Source organism: Propithecus coquereli, unplaced genomic scaffold, assembly GCF_000956105.1.
Source record: "Propithecus coquereli isolate 6110/MARCELLA unplaced genomic scaffold, Pcoq_1.0 Scaffold265, whole genome shotgun sequence".
Taxonomy (NCBI): domain Eukaryota; kingdom Metazoa; phylum Chordata; class Mammalia; order Primates; family Indriidae; genus Propithecus; species Propithecus coquereli.
Window position 1 is genome coordinate 1,617,731 of NW_012148230.1, and position 27,689 is coordinate 1,645,419.

General features: G+C 37.0%; 1 protein-coding gene across 1 annotated transcript in view; it reads right to left on the minus strand.

Moving 5' to 3' along the window:
• The window catches only part of FBXL17 (F-box and leucine-rich repeat protein 17), a 533,407-nt gene extending 505,944 nt beyond the window's left edge, over window positions 1-27,463 (minus strand). Inside the window, exons 1-3 of the mRNA XM_012647377.1 lie at window positions 26,475-27,463; window positions 13,208-13,330; window positions 10,053-10,310 (exon numbers count right to left, since the gene is read on the minus strand). Coding sequence (XP_012502831.1) covers window positions 10,053-10,310; window positions 13,208-13,330; window positions 26,475-27,458 — 1,365 coding nt within the window. The 5' untranslated portion in view covers window positions 27,459-27,463. The remainder of the gene's footprint in view (window positions 1-10,052; window positions 10,311-13,207; window positions 13,331-26,474) is intronic.
• Between the last annotated feature and the right edge of the window lie 226 nt (window positions 27,464-27,689).

Genomic DNA, 27,689 nt, shown 5'->3' on the forward strand with positions numbered 1-27,689 from the left:
TTTATTTTTAAATTGAATGTATTTAACATATCAAAGAATAAAATAAGTTTCAAGGAAATAATCCTTACAGATTGACCAGCACAGTTAGAACATTAGTAAGCCATAAGGGCTAAATTGATGGCTGCTATGCTCATGATTTAGTTCTAACTTCCCCCACCTGACTGGCGCCATACTGCACAAAGCTGGTTGGTGAGAGTTCATGAGGGTCGAGTACGCCAGTCTGTTACCAGCTTTTGACAATGGTGCACTGTGTTTCTGTTTGAAGTGGAATTTATGAATAGTTGCAAAGCTCAACGGTATTTTTTAATCCTGTGTGCTTAACAGCCCATGATGTCAAAGACCAAGAGAACACTGAAGGAAGAAAACAGATTTTTTAATGAGGATTGGGAATTGCAGTATTAACTTGTTTCTGCTAAAGACAAGATGATTTCCTTGCTTTGTGATACTGCAATGTCAACATTAAAGAAATTCAATGTTCATCATCATTATAACACTCATAAGGACCACAAATATTTTAAATTAGAGGGAGAGGTGCAAAAGGTTGTATTGCAGATACTAAAAGATGAAAAGCAAAAGCAAAGACAATTCTTTCAAGCAGCAATAAAACCTGGAAATAATGCCACTAAAGCAACTTATAAAGTAACTTATATACTTGGGGGAAAGGGGAAGCCATCCAGTGATGTAGAAATTGTGAAAGAATGCATTGTCAAAGTTGTAGGATGCTCAGACCCCGATAATGTTTCAAAATATAAATGACTGCCTCTTTCAAGGAAAACCATAACTGATCAGCAGCATGAATCAGACTTCAACTTAACAGAACTTCATGCAATACTTCAAAAGGAAAAGAGATATTATTCAATTCTTTTGGATGAATCAGCTGATACTACTGACTCAGCACAGGTTTTATGCTTCATTCGGGTCATAACAGAAGATTTTCTTTGCTATGAAGAGTTACTTGCTCCAGGCACTCTTGAGAACAGAACACAGGGAATAGATATCTTCAACAACTTTCAAGATAAATGTTGTGGAGTTGGACTGAATTGGTAAATTTAGTGAGTGTATGTACAGACGGTACACGTTCCATGACAGGAAAACATGAAGGGTTTATTGCACAGATAAAAAAAAGTATTAACGGATCCAGAAGCTCTCATTTCTTTTCAGTGTATCTTGCATCAGCAAAATTTCTGAGCTAAAGCTAGTATTTTAAGCAACACTTTTCAACAAGTTATAAGTATTGTTAACTATATTCCTGCAAATGCAATATGGCATTAACAGTTTTATAACTGCTAAAGTTGAAACATAAGGTATTCAGTGTGGATTTGCCATATCATTCTAAAGTGCATTGGCTGTAACAGGAACAGGTAGGTAGGTGTTAGCCAAAATTTTATCTGTGCAAGAACAGATGGTTAAATTTTATGAAGAATAGAATCAGCAATGCGAATTACTGAAAGAAGATTTCTATAGGAATGAAGCATTTCTCTGAGATATCATGTCAAATCAAAACGACTTGAATATTTCTTTGCAAGGCAAATCTAAGTCTATAGATGACATATGGCAAAAAAAAAAAATCAAGCATTTCGAAAAAGCTATCTTTTTTCAAAACACTTCTTCAAAAGGAAATTTTGTATGAACATTTTCCCAGTTAGCAAAGGTCATTAATGAGGATGATATATGTGAATCATTTGAAGAATATGCAGCTGTTTCAGACCTATTATCTGGAGACTACAATGAAGGTTCACTCACTTTGAGAATCATGACATCACACTCAAATCAACATTTCAGCCTCACCTAATTGATATCACCAAGACACCTAAAGAACTACAGATGGAATTGATTGAGCACTCAGCAGATGACATTTTGAAGTCATTGTTTGATGCTTAGAAAAATCCAATTGAAATACGTAAAAATGCAGACTACCCACGCCTTTGAAAACATGCCAGAAAAATGCTTTCTTGCTTTTCAGCCACTTACTGCTGCGAATCTACATTCCCCTACCCAACCCAAATCAAGACGCCCTTAAAGGTCACAATTGACTGATACCCATGTAGAGGATCAACTGAAACTGCAGACCCATGCTGCAACCAAATATTCAAATGTTTTCCAACAAAAAGCAAACACAACAAAGTCATTAAAAGGTTAATTAACTAACAGTTTTCATTTTTTGAAATTATTAATTACATAGATTTTTACAAAATACTGTACATTTTTAACTATATCTAATTGAAGTTTTATGAATGCAGCCTTATTTGAGTACATCTAAATTAATGCAGCCTTCCAACATAAAAAGTTTCCCCACCCCTGATCTAGGCTATTCAATTTTTGTTGGTGAACAGTTTTTCATGGTTTTTTCATATAATCCTAATGTCAGAAGTAATGTTCACTCTTTATGATTTAGTAATTTGAGTCTTTCTCTTTTCCTCTTAGTTAATCTAATTAGAGTTTTGTAAATTTTGTTCATCTTTTCAAAAACCTAGTTTTGGTTTCACTGATTTTCTCTATAGCTTTCTCTTAACTCTTTTGTTTATTTCTGCTCTGATCATCACTTCCTTCTCTCCACTAGCGTTGGGTTTAGTTTGCTATTCTTGTCTCAAGTTCCTTCAAGTGTACACTTTGGTTACTGATTTGAGACCTTATTTCTTTTTTAATGTAAATTTTTACAGCTGTAAATTGCCCTCAGAGCATTGCTTTTGCAAATCTTATCCCATAAGATTTGGTACGTTGTGTTTTCATTTTCAGTCATCTCAAGGTATTTTCTAATTTCCCTTCTGATTTCTTCTATGACTTATTGGTTGTATAAGAATGTATTTAATTTCTTCATATTTGTACATTTTCCAGTTTTCCTTCTGTTTTTGATTTCTAGATTCATTCCATTATGGCCAGGGAAGATACTTTGTGTGATTTCAATCTTTTAAAATTTATTAAAATTTGTTTTGTGATCCAACATATAATCTGTTTGTGATAATGTCCCACATTGTTGAGTGGAGTGTATTGCACATGTCAATTATGTACAATTGGTTTATAGTATTGTTCAAGTCCTCTATTTCTTTGTTGAGATTTTATCTGGTTATTCTATCCACTATTGAAAGTGAGTTACTGAAGTCTCCAACTATTAATGTTCAACTGTCTATTTCTCTCTTCAAGTTTTTCACTTTTTGCTACATATATTTAGGGATTCTGTTGTTAGGTGTATATATAGTTATAATTGTTATATCTTCCTGATAGATTAAGCCTTTTATCAATATATAATGACCCTCTTTGTCTCTTGGAACCTTTTTGGGCTTAAAAATTTATTTTATCTGATAATAAAATAGCCACTCCAACTCTCTTTTGTTTACTATTTATATGGAATATCTTTTTTCCATCCTTGTACTTTTAAACACTATGTAGTTAGCTTTACCAGTGCTCCTTTTTCTTCATATGGCTTTGAATTACTACCTAGTGACTTTTTACTTCAGCCTGAAGGATTCCCTTTAGTAAGCATTTCTCGCATGGCACGTCTATTAGTAACAAACTCCCTTAGCTTTTGCTTATCTGGAAATATTTTAATGTCTCCTTCATTCTTGAAGAATAGTTTTGACAAATACAGACTTCTTGTTCGACATTTTTTTCTTTCAGTACTTTAAATATGTCAACCCACTGCTTTCTGGCTTCTATGGTTTCTGCTGAGAAATGAGTTATTAATCTTACTGAGGAGGACTTGTATGTGATGAGTCACTCATCTGTTGCTGCTTTCAGTATTCTATCTGTGGCTTTCAATAATCAGACTATAATGTGTCTCTTTGAAATTAAATCTCTTTGAAATTATCCAGCTTGAGTTTGTTGAGAGTCTTGTATGTATACATCCATGTCTTTCACAAAATTTGAGAAGTTTTGGCCATTATTTTTTCAAATATTCCTTCTGTCCATTTTTCTCTCTGTTCTTTCTGAAATTACTATAATACAAATGTTGTTCTACTTGATGGTGTCCCACAGGTCTTTTAGGCTACATTTACTTTTCTTTATTCTCTTTTCTTTCTGCTTCTCAGACTCAATAATTTCAATTGTCCTATCTTCAGGTTCACTGATTCTTTCTTCTGCCTGCTCACACATGCTATTGATTCCTTCTAATAAATTTTTTACTTCAGTTTTGTACTTTTCAGCTCCAGAATTTTGATTTGGTTCTTTTTATAATTTCTATGTCTTCACTGGTATTCTCATTTTGTTCATGTATCATTTTCCTCATTTCCTTTAGTTCTTTGTCCATGGTTTCCTTTATCTCTTTGAGCATATTTAAGATAATTGATTTAAAATCTTTACCTAAAAAGTCTAATATCTAGGCTTCCTCAAGAACAGGTTCTGTCAATCTCTTTTTTCTCCTTTTAGTGAGTCATACGTGTTTCTTTAGATGCTTTGTGATTTTTTCTTAAAAATCAGACATTAGAATATTATAATGTGGAAATTAAATTTTCCCAACTTCCTTAGGGTTTGCTGTTTTTGATTATTCAAGGCTTAGCTTGTGTTATGCCAGTGTTTTGAAAGAGATTTCCTTGAATGCCAAAAGCCTGAAAACAAAACAAACTAAAAAATAAATCAAAAACTCTTCTCTTAGTCTTTGCAGACTGGCTCTGTGATGACGTAATCCTACAATACGTATCCATGTCATTTACAACTCGGCCTTGGCCTTCACTTCCTGCTTGTACTGAGCCTACAGAGCAGCCTCTGATAAAAGTTTATGGTCTTCCTAGATCTTTCCTGACCACGTGACCTGCCATGGGCATGCATGTGGCTTTCTAAATTCCCTTGTATACACTGGAGCTGATCGCCCTAATTTCAAAAAAAAAAAAAAAAAAAAGAAAACAACAACAAAAAAAAACTCCCTCAGGATTTTTAGCCCAGGCCTCAGGAGATCTGTATGTCTTACCATAATCTTTTGTCCAAAGCAGCTGCAGGTTTTTTCATTTGCCTTACGATATTTTCAATCAATATCCAATGTTTTTCCTTCCTGACTAAGCTCTAAATTAGGTAGAACAGATATATGAGCACCTGCTTAGCCCTTCAACTAGCTCCCAGACAGGTGGAACAGACAAACATAATAATTTGCAAATAATGTCTGTTCTGCTCCCTCTGGAACCAGGATCTTGGTCCCACACTGGGAACTCAAGCTGCTATTTTCAACACTACTGCCGTGGTGGGGAGCAGGTGAGGCACAGGCAAGTAAAAAAGCCACAAAGCATTCCTTCCACTTTTTAGTTGTCCTTTTCTTGGTTCAGCATGCCCCTGGTTGCTGTAAAACTTTGACTATTTTCAGAGTTAAGGCAAAGCTGGATCTGATAGTTTCAGCTTACTGTTCAATGTTTCTGTGAAGGGACAAGGTTCTGGAGCAGCCTACTCCAACATTTTCCTGATATCACTCTCAATATTTATTTTGAAAAACCTGAAAACTGATAGTATAACCAAATTGAAATTTCCTAATACAATATTATTTTTGTACCATTTTAATCTGGAAGAAGCCCACAGTAGCTTATTTCCAGAAATTTGTACTGAGTTCCATGAGTTAAACTGGCATATTAAACTGCTAAAATCAAATACAATTAGTCACATAAAATAGTAACGTAATGAATACAATTCCTTAGATTTATTTTAATATTTCACTATCATTTGTTTGCTGACAAGTGTTAGACGACAACAAAATATTAGAAAAACTGAAATAGCCTATTATTCCCAATTAAATAGATCTTATTTTTCCCTAGATAGATGATTACAGTTTTAAAAGATGTATATAGTAGAAATATGTTCCACTGATAAAATTATTTGGGGTGACTTTTATGGAAATAAAAACATTAATATTTGAAGGTATTTCATAAAGAAGAAAATATTTGCGGGGCCGGACACAGTGGCTCATACCTATATTCCCAGCACATTGGGAGGCTGAAGCGGGAGGATAACTTGAGGCCAGGAGTTCAAGACCATCCTGGGCAACATAGCAAGACCTCTTCTCCACAAAAAAATTTTTTAACAATTAGCTAGGTCGGTGGCACACACCTATAATCCCACCTACTCAGGAGGCTGAGGCGGGAGGATTACTTAAGCTGTGGAGTTCAAGGTTAAAGTGAGGTATATAATCATGCCACTGTACATCCTGGATGTCAGAGCAAGACCCTGAGACCCTGTCTCTAATAAAAGGAAAAAAAAAACAAAAAGTGGCCAAAAACAGCAAACAGCTTGACTTTTAAGCACTTCACCACAAGTTTGAGAAACACTGTTAAGCAGAGTCAATTACTTAAAATATTAAATTCTGGATCTATTAGAGCTCCACACTGAGATGCTTTAAGTAACTGTGTTTGCAAACAAACTGACAGAACTCAAAAAGCATACAAATATAACTCCACAGCAGAGTTCATCAGATATCACTGGATCATCTAATTTAGTGAGCGGATCAAGGCCAACATTTATTTAATGCAGTAGTATAGAACAAATAATATCAAGATGCTCTGGGAATAAGGATATGTATTGTTTCATAAAACTTTATTTCTAGTGTATGTATGCATGAAAACCATTCTCTTTCTACTATACTCATTCCCCTCTTCCCTCAGAAGAGTCTAAAATAGGACACGCTGTGCTACAGCACAGTCCTAAGCAGAGGAAAATATGATTCTCTACATTGCAGTGAGATTCCTACATAGTTAAGAAGAAAATTACCTCAGGGGTAAAAACTCTAGATTGTTTTACTACTTTTACCAGAATGTTAACTCACATATAACTAATTCATAACTCAGAAACCATGAAAATCTGAAGCAAGCACCTAATCTAAATCAGTAAACAGGCTCCAAAATACCTCACATTCAAGGGAATATTTACATAATTAGTCTCAAAGTTGTATATATTAGATAAATTAATAATACTAGATTGGCACACTAAGTTTTGCTTCTTAAAGAACTTTCTAGTTTACCTCTACTTCAACCATAACTATGATGTTATCCTTCTTCACAAATATTACTAAGAACACCCTCAGTAGCCTGCTATATTGTGTTCTATCAGATTTAAATATGAACAGGTTTAATCTGAATCTTAATAAATACATGGACATTTTAAAAATGTTTCATTGTAAAGTATAAATTGCTGAGAAATTTTTATCAAAATAAATAAAATCATATTACATACAGAAAATGTACATTTCCCCATAAAAGATTAATTTGTTTTAACAGACTTAAGAGTATCATAAAATGCTTTGCTAGTGAATAATCCTGCACATGGCAGAAATAAAGAAAAATATTAAAACAAGACTATTATTGCACAATTTTTCTTTACAAATGAAATAGGCTCCCTTATAAATTGATAACATTTTAATATAAATTGGATTGACACACGCAGTATTCACTATTTAGGACAGTCTTCCCAACTTTCTTCTAATATTTTCAGTTAATTCCTATATAATGTTTAAATTTAAGGATATTCACTTGTTGAATGAATAACCTACTCTGAGCCAAGAAACTTTAAATATCATTTCCATAGGAAGTGTATCAAATAGAAAGTATGTATAATACTATTTTTAATGCAATTACTGTGTCAAATATAGGTAATTACCACCTTTTTCTTAATTTTATACTCTTAAATTTGGACTTCCATTTAAACATTAAAACAATTAGATATTTTAAGGCTGCAGTCCCAAACCCTAGGCCTCAGACTGGTCTGTGGCCTGTTAGGCACTGAGCCGCACAGTCAGAGGTGAGTGGCGGGCAAGCCAGTGAAGCTTCATCTGTATTTACAGCTGTTCCCCATCACCTGCATCACTGTCTGACATCCACTTCCTGTCAGATCAGCAGTGGCATTAGATTCTGCATTACGGTGAGTTGTATAATTATTTCATTATATATTACAATGTAATAATAATAGAAATAAAGTGCACAATAAATGTAATGTTTTTGAATAATTCCAAAACCATCCTCCTCTCCCCCCTGAGTCCATGGGAAATTTGTCTTCCATGAAACTGGTCCCTGGTGCCAAAAAGGTTGGGAACCACTGTTTTAAGGCACGTGTGTCATCTAGTAATATAAAAGAGAAATTAAAAGTTCCAATATATACAATTATCCTCATACAGCCAGCCATCTAATCATTGACAAAGCAGACAAAAACATACACTGGGGAAGAGAATTCTTATTCAATAAATGGTGCTGGGAAATTGGATAGCCACATGTAGAAGACTTAAACAGGATCTGCACCTCTCACCTCTCACAAAAATCAACTCACAGTGGATAACAGACTTAAACCTATAGCATGAAACTATAAAAATTCTAGAAGAAAATGTTGGAACAACTCTTACAGACATTGGCCTAGGCAAAGAATTTATGAAGATGACCCCAAAGGCAATCACAGCAACAAATAAATAAATGGACCTGATCATATTAAAAAGCTTCTGGCCGGGCGCTGTGGCTCATGCCTGTAATCCTAGCACTCCGGGAGGCCGAGGCAGGAGGATTGCTTGAGCTCAGGAGTTTGAGACCAGCCTGAGCAAGAGTGAGACCCTGTCTCTACTATAAATAGAAAGATATTAGCCAAACAACTAAAAACAGAAAAAATTAGCTGGGCACGGTGGCATGTGCCTGTAGTCCCAGCTACCTGGGAGGCTGAGGCAGGAGGATAGCTTCAGCCCAGGAGTTTGAGGTTGCTGTGAGCTAGGCTGACGTCACGGCACTCTAGCCCCAGCAACAGAGTGAGACTCTGTCTCAAAAAAAAAAAAAAAAAGCTTCTGCACAGCCAAGGAAACTATCACGAGAGCAAACAGACAACCTACAGAATGGGAGAAAATATGCACATGGTACACATCTGATAAAGGGCTGATAACCAGAAGCTACATAGAACTCAGGAAAATCAGTAAGAAAAAATCAAACAATCCCATTAATAAGTGGGCAAAGGACATAAACAGAAACTTTTCAAAAGAAGACAGACTAATGGCCAAGAAACAAGAAAAAATGCTCAACATCTCTAATCATCAGGGAAATACAAATCAAAACCACAATAAGATATCACTTAACTCCAGTTAGAATGGCTTTTATCAAAAAGTCCCAAAACAATAAATGTTGGCATGGATGCAGAGAGACAGGAACACTCATACGTGGCTGGTGGGACTGCAAACTAGTATAACCTCTATGGAAAGTAATATGGAGATACCTCAAAGAGCTACAAGTAGAACTACCATTTGATCCAGAAATCCTATTACTGGGCATCTACCTAAAGGAACAAAAGACATTCTGTAAAAAAGACATCTGCACTAGAATGTTTATAACAGCATAATTCACAATTGCAAAGATGTGGAAACAATCCAAGTGCCCATCAATACATGAGTGGATTAATAAAATGTGGCATATGTATACCATGGAGTTCTGTTCAGCCACAAAAAACAATGGTGATCTAGCACCTCTAGTATTACCCTGGATAGAGCCGGAGCCCATTCTACTAAGTGAAGTATCACAAGAATGGAAAAACAAGCACCACATGTACTCACCATCAAACTGGTATTCACTGATCAACACTTATGTGCACATATAGTAGTAACGTTCATCGGGTGTCGAGCAGGTGGGGGAGGGGAGGAGGGGATGGGTATATTCACACCTAATGGGTGCAGTTCACACCGTCTGGGGGATGGACATGCTTGAAGTTCTGACTCGGGTAGGGCCAAGGCAATATATGTAACCTAACATTTGTGCCCCAGTAATATGCTGAAATAGAATATATATACATAAAAAGTTAATTTTTAAAACCTCATGCTGATCCAAACTGCGAACTATTACCTAAAGCAAAATTTCTTATAAAATTTAAGTTACAAAAGCATAAATTAATGAAATAGCTGGTCACAAAAGTTCAGGTTTTCACTACAAAACACAACAAAGTTAATTTACTGATTATAACCATGACACTCCAGTTCACTAACCTAAACAAACATGCACTGGTACATAAAAAAGATGACTTACTTTGGTCCCTGAGCATTATTTTTAATATAACCTTATAAAATGTTGCTGCAAGAAAATATTTTGAATTAATATAAGTAAAATCATTCTATAAATGCTAAAATTTACCTGTTTGAGTCCTTCATCAGTAAGTTTGTCCTGGTTGCCTACATGTACTTTCTGAAGTAAAGGGCAGTGAGAGGCAACCGCAATAATAGAGGTGTCAGAAAGTTGTTTACACCTGTAGGCTGTATACCTAAGAAGTCCAGGACACTTAAATGCTAAAACACATACGCCAGTATCAGACATACTGCGACAATCAGAAATGTTGATTTCAATTATATTCTGACTTCTTGAGGCAATTTTTTCCAATAATTCATCAGTGACCTATGAGAGAAAAACAAGCAATAAATTTAAACATTTGTTAAAAGTAATAACTTACTTCCTGTTATTTTGCTGAATTTTCCCCAATAAATAATAATTGGATTATAGAATGAAAAACAATCAAAAGAAAAACATTCTTAGTATTAAAGCATAACAAGAATTATGGTATAATAAAAAATATATTTGATCTTTGTCCCCAGTTCTTAGAACAGAACTTCTAAAACCCTTGGAATTTCCTGGGTGATAATGTCTTTTATTATTCATAACAAGCCCCTTTTGACTACACCAGGGTTTATACTAATGAGGTGACTCAGAGTGGGCCCCCTATATAGCTTCAGGATGGAGGCTGGCTATGAGAAAGACTAAACACGTGATCAGAGGGTGGTAACTTTCAGTCCTGCTTCCAACCTCCAGGGAGGAGAGAAAGGCTAGAGACTGGGTTATATTACAAAAACTCTTGAACACTAGCCGGGCATGGTGGCACATGCCTGTAGTCCCAGCTACTCGGGAGGCTGAGGCAGAAGGATCATTTGAGCCCAGGAGTTTGAGGTTGCTGTGAGCTAGGCTGACGCCACGGCACTCACTCTAGCCCGGGCAAAAGAGTGAGACTCCGTCTCAAAAAAAAAAAAGAAAAACTCTTGAACAAGGAGATTCAATTGGTAAACACATCAAAGTACTGGGAGGGTGGCACATACCATACCTTGCCCTAGGCATCTCTTCTATTTGGCTGGGCCTGAGCTGAATCCTTTATAATAAGCCCAAAAATGTAAGTATTACATTTTCCTGAGTTCTGTGAATAGTTATAGCTAATTATGACAACTGAATAGATTGGGGGAACTCCAGAATTTATAGCTGATCAGTCAGAAGTACGGGTGGCTCCTGGGACTTGCCACTGACAGCTCAAGTGGGGACAGTCTTGTGAGACTGACCCCTTAACCTGTGGGGTCTGTGCTAACTCTGGGAATCAGTGTCAGAATTGAATTGAATTGTTGGACACCAAGAGGTGTTGGAGAATTGGTTGTTAGTGTGGTAAAATGACAAACAAAACTATATAGAGATTTTAAATGCTTTGTTCCCTATTTTTAACACAGGAAACAGTGTACATCAGTTACCATGATATATGAATCTTGAATTTTCACACTTCATATCAGATCACACCACAGTACATAAATTTCAATTGTTTTACTACTTCTATCAGAATGCTACCTCACATGTAACTAATTCATAGCTTAGAAAATACGTCTTTTCTCAGAAGACTCAATGCTAAATATAAGTAGCCTTAAAATTCATCTGGTGAAAAACTCATATGACCATATGAATTTAAAAAAAAAAAAATCAGCCTCTACATGTTCCATGCCCAATCACCACAATTCCAGAAAGGAAAACAGAGTTAACATTATTCAAATCCTTTGGGTAAAAATTATGGAGAGAGAAATGCACTTGAAATTTAGAATGAAAGAAGGAAAGAACTAGAGTATTGAGCAGCACTAGGAGTAAGAGCCAAAGATGAAACTATCTTTGTTTATGTTTGTTGGGAAAGCATAAACACAGACAGTTGCCTGAAAACCTAAACTCTGACATACCTCTCTCTTTATATTTTTTTCATATCCAAACCTTATTATCAGCAGAGGGGGAAAGCTATTCTTAGTCGGAGTTCATAATAAATAGCTCAGACATCCAAGAGTAATGAAGTAATGAGCCAATGGATTACTTCATACTTAACCTTCTCTCTGCTCTATTAGCCGCAACTAATTTCTCATCATTCTCTTTGGACACAAATTTCGTGAACCCAAGTAAGTAAATAACTAATTCTGCAATTGTTTTAACTTCTTATCAAGGAGGCAGAAAAACAGAAAGAGAAATAATTTATACACAAATGCTCTGGAACTTGCTTAGTTTGTTTAAAGTGTGTTTGTTATACACACACAAACACATACTACCAGTGGTGTGTTAGAGCTGGCTCTTATCAACTAACAAGAGCTTATGGAGTAAATCTCTTTCCAAATCGGTATTGGGTGGCATAACATGTGCAGCTTGAATTGGCCATGATGGGGATGGGAGTACTTATACCGTAGAAATTGGCAAATATAATAATTCAGGGCTTTTTTTTTTTCTTTTAGAAGCCAGTTGTGCACACCACTGGTAATATACCATGGAAGAATTTAGAGGTTTAGTACTTCAATAAAATCCTATTCTTATTGGATATTTATACATATTTCTAGTGCCAGATACTAACTACCAAATTTTAAAGACTGAATCCAACAAGTTCAACAAACTGTAGTAAGCACTATAAACTCTTGTCTTTTTTCCTAATGTATGCCACCATATAGACATATTAGGCAGCTGAGCAATGGGGAGGATTAGAAAATCCGTCAAAAGGAAAGTTTTAAAAAAAGCTATCTTAGCCCATTTTACTTCCATTTCTTCATTTATAAAACAGAGATAATATCTACTCATAGAGTTGCTGGGAGGATCAAATGAATTAATATGTCTAAAGCCCTCAGAAACAATACACAGCACAGAGGCAGTGTTATATAAATGTCCGTCATCATTTCTACTATTAAACTACTATTCATGATATGACCACCCCCCAAAAAGAAAAATGTTTAATAATTTTTTTTAAAGGTAATGAAAAAGGGAGAAAACAAAATGACTAAGACAAAAAGGATTAAAAGGCAACCCCAAATTATCACTCTATACTAAAAACTATCTTGTTCACCATGAGAACATAGCTTTAACTTACATACACACAAAAAAAAACATTACAAAAGCACAAAACTGTAGATTATAGTTATTTGAACTATCTTGAAAAACAACAACATGGAGGACCTGAAGAGGAATAAAGATATTTTTTAATTGAGTAGGTTCACTTAAGTGTTTCTTAGAATTAGATCCCATACCTGCTGACGACTACTAAGATCCAGCTGCTTCCAAAACTGGAAATCTAAGCAAAGGTCACGCCAGTACTTGCAAACCAATGATGCAGAAAGGCACCGCTCATCCAGGGACAAATTGGAAAATATCTGTGAAGAACAAAGGAGCAACAAAATATATGCTAAACATTTTCAAAGTATAGGAAAAGGTTTTTGTTAGAAAAAAATAACTTTTTAAAAAGAAAATCATCTGGAATACAAGTGGCCATTATTGAAAAAGTTGTTAAAAGAGACCACCCTAAAGGGAAAGTATGGCAAAGGAACTAAGAACATATACTGATGTTATGTTTTATGTTGTTCTTACATAAGAGGGGAAGAGAACAGGCATATACTTGTGTGTGTATGTGTGTGTGTGTGTGCGCGCGCGTGTGTGCGTGTTAGCTGTTATTTTTTTTAAAAAAGATTGGAAGGATAAGCCAAAGAGTAATTTTAAAAAATTCTTACCTTTAAGGGAAGGGAAAAAAATACTAGGAAATGGAGAGTGATCAAAGAGATTACTCTAAAGTTTTATAATTTGACCTTGGAACCATGCGAACTTTTTACATGTGATTTAAGAAAAAAAGAAAAATCATAAAGAAATGTAAATTGTGAGAAAGTTACTTTACCTCTCTGGCATCTTTTCCTAGAAACTCATAGCCCAAGTCTAATCCCGAGAAAAACACATATGTCAAATGCGGACATTCCACAAAATACCTGAGCAAGACTCCTCAAAAAATTCAAGGTCACGAAAAACAAGGAAATATTGAGAAACTAACACAGTCCAGAGGAGACTAAGGAGAAATGATAATTAAGGTAATCGTGTTGGATCCTGGGACAGAAAAGGGCATTAACAGAAAGGGCATCACCAGAAAAACTGGTGAAATCCAAATAAAGATTAAAATTTAATTAACAGTAATGTACAAATGCTGGTTTCATAGTTTTGGCAAATGTACCACAGTAACATAAGATAATAAAATTAGAGGAACAAAGTAGGTGAGGAGTACAGGAGAACTCTCTGTACTATCATTGCAATTTTTCTATAAATCTAAAATTATTCCATATCGAAACAGAATATTGTGTGTCTTAAATATATACAATTAAAATAATTCTAAAATAAATGGCTATTTTTAAAAAGAAATTTTAAAAGTTACATCATAAAAAGATGGTTAGGATCGGGGTTAGAGCCAATAAAGATTTTTGAAAATTAAGATCAACAAATACAATATGTGGGCCATACTAAGATCCTAAATTGAACCAACTATAAGAAGATATAATATTTCTGGGACAATCACATAAAATGAACACAAAATAAATATCAGATGACTTAAAAGAAATTATTCTTAACTTTTTAGGTTGAGACTATATTGTGGTTATATTGATATTATAGTTACATTATCTTTAAAAAACTGTTATCCATTTTAGATATATGCTTTAGTGTTTGTGGCGTAAATGATATAATACCTAGAATTTGCTTTCAGATACTTTACTGAAAACAAAAAAAGTTGGTCCAAGATAGATAAAAATAAGAAATGCAGAACATTGAAAACTCTTGAAGCTGGATGTAGGATACATGAAGGGGTCATTATACTATTTTCAACTTTGGTTTGTTTATGAACATTTCCACAACACTAACTGATAATTTTTCAAAAAGAACATGAACTCTAACACTAAATTGCCTTATCTTAGGTTTGAATGGTAGCTTTATCAATTATTATCTATGTAACTTTGGGCAAATTACCTAATCTCCCTGTACCTTGATTTCCTCATCTTTAAGATTGGGATAATATAGTATTTACCTCATAGGATTATTGTAAAAACTAAACAAATGAAGTTTCTGGAACAGTGTCTGGAACAAAGTACAGTAAATCCTCACTTAATATCATCAAAAGATTCTTGGAAGCTGCAACTTTAAGTGAAACATATAACGAAACCAATTTTTTATAGGTTAATTTATACACACATATTTCTGGTCACAAAAACATCACCAAACTTCTAATTAAAGACCAATACACGTCTAATATTAAACATTAAAATAAATGTAAGCTACACATACACTTAAGAAATAATAAAAACAAGTAAGATAATCATTTACCCAATTATTCCAGTTCAGGGTTGCAGGTGGCTGGAGCCTATCCTGGCAGCTCAGAGCACAAGGTAGGAACCCACCCCGGACAGGATGCCATTTTATGGCAGGCTGCACTCACACTCACACTCACACTCATACTAGGACCATAGAAACATTTGCACAGCTTAGTCACAACCTAACATACACAGCTTTGCGATGTGGGAAGAAACCAGAGTACTGAACCCAGAGAAAAACCACGCAGACATGGAGAGAATGCGCAAACTCCACACAGACAGTGGGCCTCACCAGGAATTAATTTATTTTCTCATCAACATTATAACAAAATGATGAGCAAAAGAACATCATTCAAGGACCTGATGCTGTATATAAAAGATTCCTATAATAACTGTAACCTAAAATGACTTACCTCTATACAGATAAAAGTTGTAGACATATAAGCTAGAATCTCTATTATTTTTAAATATTGAGCCTTGGGAAAACAATTGTCTTTCCCTTTCACAATCACTGTTTTTCTTCAAAAGGATTCGGTGAGAAGTACAGAATACGCATAAGCATCACCTAGTGACTTTGCCTCCAATGCCAGCAAAGGCAGATTAAGCCCACCAAGACCTCTTACTCATGCTAATTACAATCAAAACCTCTAAACAACATACTAAAAGTAATTACCTCAAGACTCCAAAAAGTTAGTAATGAATGAATTGTGGAGGGTGGCAAATTTGAAGAACAACCAATAACAAAGATGAATTTCCTCATTTTATTCTCCCTTTTATCACCTTGCTTGGAATTGAGGTCAACCACTGACAGTACATAAATGAATGTGCATGGCTCTATGCCAATAAAACTTTATTTACAAAAACTGGCAGAAGATACGGCATACACAAGGCTAAAGTATACTGGTTCATTCATAAGAAAAACATAAATTAATAGAAACTGTCCATGTGCAAGCCCATACATTCAACTTACTAGACACAGACAAGAAATTGACCATTTAAGACATTCTCAAAGAACTCAAAGAAACTATGTACAAAGAACTAAAGGAAACCAGAGGAATCAAGTAGAGATGTCTCACCAAATAGAGAATATTAACAAAAAGTAGAAATCATGGAAACAAATAAAATAAAAACTCTGGAACTGAATCATATAATAATTGAAATAAGAAATTCACTACAAGGATTCAGTAGACGATTAGAACAAGCAGAAGTATTATATAAATGAGCCAAACATGGCCTCTGTGTATTGGACCCTAGGTTATTTTTTCACTGCAGGATGAGACTCATTAGCTCAAAAAGCTCACTAGTGCCAAACTTAAATTTTTACACATCAAATTATCTTTAGCCATTTAGAGCTTTCCTGCTTTGCATACCCTGCAAATCATCACCTGACAGCTATTACCTAATTGAGACAGGGCCTTAAAGTTGTAAGACCCCAAGCTGCGGCTGCCTTTGGAGTTCTCTGATCCAGAGACTCACCAGCATACTGCTGAGTTACAACAACTAGACAGGTAAGCCCTCCTTCTAACTCCCCTTTTCCCCAGGAGTTTCCTTGCCCTCCACCCTTCTGAATGGTGCCCCCTTGCTCTAAGCTTCTGTATAGTTTCATACAGTAACGAACTTTTCCTCTCATGTAAGCCTGCCCAAGAGGCACCCAATTAAGCTTGTTGTGTGTTACCGCCACTTGTGGTCATACCTCTTTCCTTGTTCTGCATCAGCATCCCTCAAATCCCATAAGAAGAAAGAACAAGCAAACTTGAAGATAAGTCAATTGAAATTACTGAGTGTGAGAAAGAAAAAAATTAGAATGAAGGAAAATGAAAAGAGCCTAAAATACCTGTAGAACATCATGAGACATGCTAACATATACATAATAGGAGTCACCGAAGCAGGAGAGAGTGAAAGAGGTAGAAAGAATATTTGAAGAAATAATGGCTAAAACTTTCCAAATTTGATGAAGGACATCAATCTAACTCATAAGCTCAATGAACTCTAAGTAGGATTAGTGCAAAGGGATCCACACCAAGCTATGTCATAAACAAATTGTTGAAAAACAAAGACGAAGCCTGAAAACAGCAAGAGAAAAATAACTTAAGGGAAAAAAATGTAACTAAGGATCCTCAGTAAGATTAACAACTGATTTTTCTTTGAAAACCACGAAGGCCAGAAGACAATGGGATAACTATTTGAAGTGCTGAAAGAAAACAAAAACTGTCAACCAAGAATTCTAAATCTGGCAAAACTATCCTTCAAAAATAAAGCAAAATTAAGATATTTCCAGATTTACAAAAACAAGAAGTTTGTCACTAGTAGATCTACCCTAAAAAAAATTGCTAAAGGGAGTCCTTCAGGCTGAAATGTAAGGGCACCAGACAGTAACTTGAAATCACATGAAGAAATAAAGCACACCAATAAAGGTAGGTATTTACACCAGTAAATATAAAAGTCAGTATTAATGTACTTTTGGTTTGTAACCGCTCCTATTTCCTATGATATAAAAGAAAACTTACATAAAACAATAATTACAAATCTATGTTGATTGGCACAAAACATATAAAGGTGTAATTTGTGACAATAACAACATAAATATAGGAGCAAAGTTTTTTGTATACCACTGAAACTGACCTAGTACTAATTCAAACTAGACAGTAATAAAATATGGTGAAAATTATAACTCCAGGGCAAATACTAAAATATACATATGTAGTTATTTTTCTCTACAATATACATATAAAATATGAGAATTACATGTATACACGAGAAAGGAATCAAAATGTTACACTAGAAAATATCTAACACAAAGAACAGCACTAAAGGAATTAATGAACAAGAAATATATGATACAGAAAAAAAAATAACAAAATGGTAGCAGTCTTTCCTTATCAGTAATTATGTCAAATGTAAATGGACTAAACTCTCCAATTAAGAAACAAAGAATGACAAAATGGAATAAAAAAATCATAATCCAAATATATGCTATCTACAAGAGATTCACTTTAGATCCAAAGATACATGTAGGTTGAAAGTAAAAGGATGTACTCACTAGTAGATACAGAGAAGAGAGAGAAGAAAGGGAGAGGAGAGGGGAGGGAAGGGGAGGGGAGGGGAGTAAAAATATCAACAAAAAGGGGGCTGGAGTGTCTACCTTAATGTCAGACAAAATAGACATTAAAACAAAAAGTGTTACAAAAGACCAAAAATATTATACAATGATAAAACGGGTCAATCTTTCAAAACGATATAATAATTTTATGTATACACCTAACAACAGAGTCCCAAAATACATAAAGCAAAACTGACAAAACTGAAGGGAAAAAATAAACAGTTCTACAATAATTCTTGGCGTCTTCAACACCCCGCTTACAATAATGGATAGAACAAGCAGACAAAAGATAAACAAAGAAACTGAAGACTTGAACAAAACTTAAGCCCAACTAGGCCCATCAGACATCTATGCATAACAGAATACACATTCTGCTGAAGTGCATATGGAACATTCTCAAGGACAGACCACATACTGGGCCAAAAATTAAGTCTCAATAAATTTTAATACAAAGTATCTTTTCCAATGACAATGAAATGAAATTAGAGATCAATAATGGAAAGAAATCTGGGAATTTTACAACTATGTGGAAATTAAACAACACACTCTTAAACAATCAATGAGTAAGAAGAAATCAAAAGGAATAGAAAATACTTTGAGATGAATGAAAACAAAAACACTTAGTAAAATCTAAGGGATATAGATGTAAACAACTACATTACAAAAAAAGAAAGAAAGATAACCTTAAACTTCCACTTTAAGGAACTACAAAAAAAAAAAAGAGAAAATTCAACACAAACCAAAAAGAAGGAAATAAAAATGATAGCAGATAAAAACAGAATTAACAAAACCAAGAGTTGCTTCTTTGAAAAGGTCAACAACATTGGCATACCTCTGGCTATACTAAGAATAAAGAGAGAAGACTCAAATTATCAAAATCACGAATGAAAGCAGGGACATTACTACCAGCCTTACAAAAACAGAATTATAAAAGACTACTATAAACAACTGTATGCCAACAAATTGATGAAACAGATGACAAATTCCTAGAATACAAACTACAAAAACTGACTCAAAAGAAATGGAAAATCTGAATAGGCACACAGCAAGTAAAAAGATGGAATCAGTAATCAAAAAACTTCCAACAAAGAACTAGATGATCTCATTGGTGATGTGTCTTAAGAAGAATTAACACCAATCATCTTAAATTCTTCCAAAATTAGAGGATAAAAGAACACTTCCTAATTCATTCTACGAAGCCAGCACCACCCGATACCAAAGCCAGACAAAGAAATCACAAAAAAAACTACAGATCAATGTCCCTTCTGAATACAGATGCAAAAATCTTCAACAAAATAGTAGCAAACTAAATCCAGCAGTATATTAAAAGGATTATACACTATGACCAAGTGGGATTTACCCCAGGAATGTAAGGAAGTTCAATATGTGGAAAAAATCCAGATAACATACCAAATTTATAAAGGTAAAAAAAAATGATCATATCAATTGATACAGGAAAAAGCATTCGACAAAATTCAACACCTTTTCTTGATTAAAACACTCAGAAATCTAGGAATAAAATAGTACTTCTTCAACCTGAAAAATAGCACCTGTGAAAAATCCCCAGTTAATATCATACTTCGAGGTAAAAGACTGCAAGTTTTTTCCCTGAGATCAGGAATAAAACAAGGATGTCTGCTTTCACTCCTTATATGCAACACTGTACTGGAGATTCTGGCGAGGGCAATTAGGCAAGGAAAAGAAATAAAAGTCATCCAGATTGAAAAGTCAGAATTAAAACATTCTCTATTCACAGATGTCATGATTTTATATCCAGAAAATTCTAAAGAATGAACACAAAAATAAATTTTAGAATAAGCAAATACTTTAACAGACTAGCAATGAATAATCTGAAGATGAAATTAAGAAAGTACTTCCATTTACAATAGCATCAAAAAGAATAAGACGGTTTTATATAGCTTCCATTTCTTTATTGAGATTTCCCATTTGTTGGGTCAATTCACCATATTCTCATATAACTACTTGAATAATGTGTCCTTTCATTCTTTTAACATGTTTATAACAGCAATTTTACGTCTTTGCTAAGTCTAATATATGGGCCCACTCAGTCACTTTCTATTGACTGCTTTCTTTTCCCCTCAGTATGGGACATATTTTTGTCTCTTAACATGTCTCAAAATTTTTTGTTAAAAACTAGACGTCTTAGATAACAGATTGTAGCAACTGCAGAATTTAATTTTTCTGAGCATTTTTTTTTAACATAGAACCTAGGTTCCCTGCAGTATGGATATCTCTGCTGAGGTTTTAATTCACATTTATATTTTTTAGCTGGGCTTCCTAGGGAAGTCACCCTGTGTCTGCATAGCTTAATTTTCAGCTAGTTAATTGGCAAATATATGCACAAACGTGTCCAGCCTGCTCTTCAATCTGTGTGGGGGTTAAGAAGAGCACATTCAAGGCTTAGCCAATTCTCAAATCTGCCTTGGCTCTTGCTTTCTGCTGGACACTCTCAGGTCTCCCCTGCATATGTACATAGTTCCACAATAAGCCAGGATGTATGGAGAGATTATCCCTTCCTTCATGTCCAGGGTCTGCCTGTTTAAGGATAGTGTCTCACTCAACCCAACTGGCACAACAACCTAAGACTAGCAAATACGTGGTTTTTCCTTGTTTTTTTCTTAAATTCACCACTTTTAGTTGACAAATAAAGGTTTCTACTCATTGCCCCAAATTCAGTCAGCACTTTGGAAGCAAAACTTATGGTTTTCCAAACTACAGCTCTTGCCAATTGCGCTGGGCAGAAGGTCACAGTTGGGGCCCCATGCAAGAATGCTGTAGACCTCCACTATTCTTACCTGAAACTCCAAAAGTTTTCCTAAGAATTAATGTCTCTCAGTTTTTTTCTGCTTTTGGTTGATTTCCAGAGTCCAAATAGTTTTGGGCAATTTTAGTTTTAATACTCGTTTTTTTGACCAGGATTCACTAAACTCTTCATTTAGCCATACCTGGATATTTTTATGCCCACCTTCCTTGTTTTACAGATGAGAAAATAAAGACTTAGGGAGACTAGATCATTTGTTTAAGGTTAAAGGATTACGTGGTCTTAAAGAGCTAATTAGTGCATTAACAAACAGTATATGTTAGGCATGGTCCTCGGAACCAAGCAGCACCTTGTTTGAAACATGTCTAACTTTGGTTAGTATGTTCTTTGAATGTCAGTTTTCTTTTCTGTAAGAGTGATATGACTTTTATAAACCATAGATCATTGATTAATCTAGATGGATCTAGATTAGTTTTGTTTATCCAAGTGAAAAGGAATTTAATAAGTGGATGATAAGCATAAAATATGATATTTAGCCAAAGCTAAACAATTTTTATGCTAAAGTGAAATGCTTCCATATTTGCTTTCATTTATCAACCCTTCCTTTCCCTATCATTTATACAACCTGGTACCCCAAATTGACAAAGAAAGGCTCAAGTTTACCCCCTTGACAGCTATTCATTAAAAGGCACCAAAACTTACAGACTTCTTAAACGAGAAGAATAAATAAATCTCACTTTTTGGTATCCTAATTAAGTTAATCAAGACTACCTGGCATGCCTCAGCAAAGAAAAATAGTGAACCTGACTTCCTAAGGACATTCCATTTCAGCACTAAAACCCTCCCTAGAACTCCACAGACATTCCTTCCATAATCTGGTAACTGGTGCCTTAAATCAAGCACTCATGAAATGGTATATATAACTTAATTCCTCCTACCCACTACTAATCTACACTCAAAGCTTTAAAAAGAGGTATTACTTTTCTTCTTTGGTTCCCATTTCCATGTGCTTTCATCTCTGCTTTCATATCTGGAAAAAATAGATCAGGTACATAAATAAGCTTTCCTCCAAAGCACATTTAAACTCACAAAACTCTGCCTTGACCACTAAAGCAACCTGTTGATGATAAACCTATAACGATTTAATATGCACTGACACAGTAACAGGGGTGAATGCATTATGAAGTGATTTTCTAATGGTGGTGATGGATTTTGGATCTCCCACCCAGTCTCCTTTGGAAAGAAATAGGTCTGCTGACAGACAGCAAGATATCTAAACATATAGCACACAAAGTCTCTAATATTTAAATATAGATCTCAAGATAACCAATTACTCAAATAGTTACTACTTAAAGAAAAGTATTCCACTGCTAGCATTTAGTAAAATTCTTGCATAGTGGTTCCACCATATAAAAACCTAATTGTGCTATTAGTAGGCAGAATTGCTTAGTTATAAAGGCAACAGTAGCAAAGGCTGAAACTAGCTTATTTGATCCAAAACAATCCATTAACCAAAGACCAACTATAACAGGTTTAAGTACTTGAGAAAATGCTACTCCCAGAGTTGACTCTGAAGAGCCATACTCTGCTTCTCAAATTTCTTACATTTAAAGACCACAACTCAATCCTACAGACCCAATTATAAAATTAGGCTCTGATTCATGGTGGTTTAGAAGTCATCTGATTTAAGTCCCCCACAATTCAGAAATCCCTTTCGTAAAATCCCTGAGAGATTATTCAGGCCCACTTAAACAATGATACCTGAAAAAGATCTGTGTACCTGGAAACACTGAGCTGAGATCCAGCCCAGGGTCTGCCATTCACTAAAACGTCTTGGGGTAAGCCATATCATTTCTCCAGGCTTGTTTCTTCAAGAATAAAAGGGCGGGAGGAGTGACTAAATAACCTCAAAAGTCTCTTCCTGTTCTGAAGTTACATAATTATGATTTCCAGTAACGACCACATGTGCATAGGAAACATCTATAAGCACTGTTTGTAATAAAAAATTGGAAACATTCATTACCAAAGAAATACAATACAGTATAATACTATAGGATACTATGCTGCAGTTAAAGAATGAAGGAAACACTCACTAATAAGGAAAGACCTCCAAACCATATTAACAAGATTTTTTTTAAAATTTCAGACCATGTACATCTTGATGCCATTTATGAAAAAAGCTATGAAGGCTTACATAATGCTTGCTATAATGATGGAAATGTTCTAGATCTGCACAGTCTAGTATGGTAGCCACCAACTACATGTGACTATAAATTCTGAAGTGTGGCTATTATGACTGAAAAACTGAATTTTAAATTTTATTTCATTTTAATTACTTCGAATTTAAATATATGTGGCTACTGGCTAATGTACTGGACAGTGCAGGTCTAAGAAAAAAAAATCTAAACTAGTAATAGTGGTTAGTTACCTCTGGAGAGGAAATTAGATGGGACAGTAGGGGTGAAACAAGGCAAACTTGGGCTTTACCTGCCCCCTGCCTTTTTTTTTTTTTCCAGTGATGGAGTGTTGCTATGTTCCAGGCTGACCTCGAACTTGTGGGCTCAAGTGATCCTCCCACCTCAGCCCTCAAGGAGCTGGGACTACAGGCATATACGGCTATCTGCTTTTTCGAATGTTTCAAAGCAAATAATATTTATTACTCATATAAAAGTAAAATAGAGACAAACTTGTTGATATTGACCCAAAACTGGCCTGTGAAGGAAGTAACATAGAGTTTGGTTTTTCGCTTTTGCCATACTTAAAAGAATTGGGCAAGTATAGTAGCTTTTCCCAAAAACATCCTTACAATCACATTTCCTCACATTTCTTTCCCAAATTCTTCCCATCTTTTTGTTTTGTTTTGTTTTACAACTATAGTAACTTGCTAGTACAAAAGAAAATGTTATTGATCCATAAGGGGAGCAGGGCATACTTTCTAAGAATGTTTTTTCAATGGGGGTGTGGACTCATGCTTTTCTATGCAACAACTCTCCTAATACTAGGAAAAATATTGTCAGAGCTCCCCTAAGTCTTCTCTTCTCCAAGCCAAACGCCTCCAGTCCTTACCAGAAGCAGAGCCAGAACCCTTTCACTATCACATGATTCTACTGTGGTTCAAACAATACCTTGAGTCAGAATATGAACATTCCTTAGAAACTTCTCTTGGTATGGCATATTCACCTTGAGTCTCAGCCTAAACTCTAAACACCTGATCACTCACTCCTTCATAAATATTTACTGAATGCTACTACATGCCAGGCACTGCACTTAAGGGAGGAGACAGAACAATGAACAAGATATGAATCCCAGAGCCTCTGTCTCCCAAAAGTGGGGGTTGGCAGACACTGAATAATCTCTATTTCAATTCATCTCAGATAGTACAACTCACTTCATGCTGAATACCACTAGGACCATGAGACTCAGACAGAGAATCTTTATTTGAATTTCTAATACAAGGCATGGAAATCTATCTACATAACATATCCAAATACACACAACAGGGCACATTCATGGGTAATCCCCAAACGTCCCTTAGACCAAGTTTTCCACAATCCACGACAAAAATGTAAAAAAGAACAACGTAGTAGAGAGAATAAATTTATTCTATAGGGTTTCTCTTTATTATGAGATCACGTCATTTTTTTTTTTTGGTATTAAAATGTTCTTTACCTCATGAAATAATGGTTTAAGTAGAAAGTATCTAGGTTTCAATTCGTTTTTAAATGGTTTTACTTGCCAAATAAGAAGATAGCAATCAAGTCTCTATGCCAAATATTTGTTGATACTTATCCGTGTCATCCACTGATTTAAAGGACTGGAGGAAGTTCCCTCTGCCCTAAAATGCAGCTCTACACACAAAGAATAGGCAATTACTCCTCCAACAAATATAGCTCCATAAGAGTTAAATCATTACATTTTGACAGAAGGAAATGTGAGCTTTCCCACTCTTTTGCTGTACTATTTACAAGAACATTAATATCACAGTAAAACAGATTCAAACACACAGGATTATAAATATGCAAAAAGTCTAATCAAAAAGTATATTGGTGACAGTAACAATTGTAATTGATGACAGTTACTTTAGTAACAATAAAAATAGCCATATTACATATTTGAAACTCGGACTTGGGGGGCAGGGGAGGGGTAAGGGCAACATACATAACCTAAACATCTGTACCCCCATAATATGCTGAAATAAAAAAAAAAAAAGTAGCCATATTTTTATCAAGGTTATTTATGGCTAGTCTTAAGTATCATCCACAATCAAAAAGGTTTATGTTTATTAAGCTCCAGATAGGGAGGAGTGCAAAAAAAGAGAAAAAATGAGGAAAAAAGAATTTAAGTTAATAATAATACAAACTATCACAAATAAAGTTTGTCGCTAGCATTGACAAAACCACAAAATCTACCGAGTAGTTGAAAATGACAAAGTTCACACAGGCAGGACACCTACTTCTATATTCACTCACCCAACAAAAAATATATCTGTCCTTCACTTCTGGTAATTTGTATGCTTTTATGTAAGGTTAAAATGTAGGAAGGCATTACAACACAGCATAAACAAAGTTTTTAAGTTGAGCTGGCCTAAATTCCCTAGCTCAAGACCCAAATCTGCCCTTTGTGTGACCTTGCACAAGTCATTCAACCTCTTCAAGTCCCACAAGATTGTTAGCTCCACAGGAGCAAAGATCACATCTGCCTAACTCACTACTGTAAACCCTGGCCCATAGTACTGAAAAATCAGTTTCCTCTTGTATAAAATAAGGATGTTAACAGTACTTCTCTCACAGCGTTGACTGGAGGAATAAATGAGATATTATATACATAAAGTTCTGGCAAGGTGCCTGATCACGGTAAACTCTCCATAAAAGTTAATTGTTACTGACATTAACTAGCAGCCATTAAACCTGAAAGTAATGTTTGAATACTTTCAAATACTAATATGCAAAGCTTATACTTTGAGCAAGGTATAAATTGATTTAAAAAATTTTTTCACAGAAAACCTACGAATAGTTTCTAAACCATTGGGTTGGGAATCTAATAGATGAACCCTGAATTGTGGGTTAACACACCCAAACTGTTAAAAGACATTCAGTAGATTCCCAAGTTTGTCTACTTCAAAAACTAGGACAGAAGCACAGGCCCCACTGGCTTCCCAGTCGCCCCTTCGGACGTCCCCCGGCTGTCAGGGAACCCCCCTCCTCCGCGCTCAGGGGGAGGAGAGAGAAAAGCTCGGAGGCGGGGGCCGGGGCAGGGGGAAAGCCAGCATCCCTGCGCCTCTCGCCCAGACCCACCTTGAGCAGGATGGACGGCGGCAGCTGGTTGATGTCTGGGGTTTCGGAGGGCAGCTCCCTGTGACAGTCGCAGGGGTTTTCAGGGGACTCCTGACAGTCCGCGTCGCCGCATTCGAGCTGCTGCTGGGCGGACGAGGGGGCGGTGCCCCCGGCTCGGACTGCGTCCCCGCCGGCCTCGGTGGGGGCACCTTCGGAAGCGGGAGAGGAGGGCGGGGGGCAGAGTGGCTGCGGGGGCTGCTCGGGGCCCTGGCAGCAGCCGGCGTCGGGGGGCCGCGGCGGCGAGGCGCCTCCTCCAGCAGGCGCTCCCCCACCACCGCCGCCGCCGCAGCCCCCGCCGCCGCAGCGGGGCTGCTTGCAGGGGGTGCAGGCGGGGACCCCGGCCCCCTTCCGCTTGCACACCATTTCGGGGGGCGTGGGGGGCTCGGCCGGCGGCGGCGGCCCCCGGAAGAGCTGCAGAGCGGCGGGCGGCCCCAGGAAGCGCACGGGCCCCACGCTGGCCAGGAAGAGGCTTCGGCCCTGCTGCTCCCAGGCGGCGGCCGCGGCCAGCCCCAGCTCTTTGCAGCAGGAGGCGGGCGACGAAGCCGAGGCAGCGGCGGCAGCGGCGGCGGCGGCCGAGGATAGCAGGAAGCGGCGGGCGGCGGCGGCGCAGTCCTCGGCGGCCAGGGCCGCGTAGTGCCGCGCCAGGTGCTGAGAGGAGGAGGCGGCGGCGTAGGCCCCGTCCCGCGGCAGCGGCGGCGAGAGCTGCGGCTCCTCCTCTGGGCCGGCGGGGGCGGGCGCGCCGGGGCTGTGCACGATGAAGCAGAGCATGCAGGGCCCGCGGAAGAAGCAGTCCCGGCTCCGGGGCGCCGCCGGCTGAGGGGGCGCCTTGGCCGGAGTCCGGCGGGGCAGCCTGAGGAGAGGGCGCCGGCGGCGGCACCAGCTGCAACAGCGAGGCCTCTTCTGGCTCGGGCGGTTACGCGGCTCCTTCGAGAGAAGGTGGCCCATATAGAAGGCCCCAAGGAGGGGGACCAGGACGGGAGGGAGGGAGGCCCAGAGAGGCGGGCTCCCGGCAGCGGGGCAGGCCGCTCGCTGGCTCGGCCTCTGGCCCGCGGCGGGGTCGCCCGCGCTGCGCACACACACGCACACACGGGCACACACGCGACGGTGGGGGTGGGGGGTGGGCGTCAGCTGCGGGCCGCCGGGGTGCCCGACGGGGGCTACATGCTTTGCCCAGGG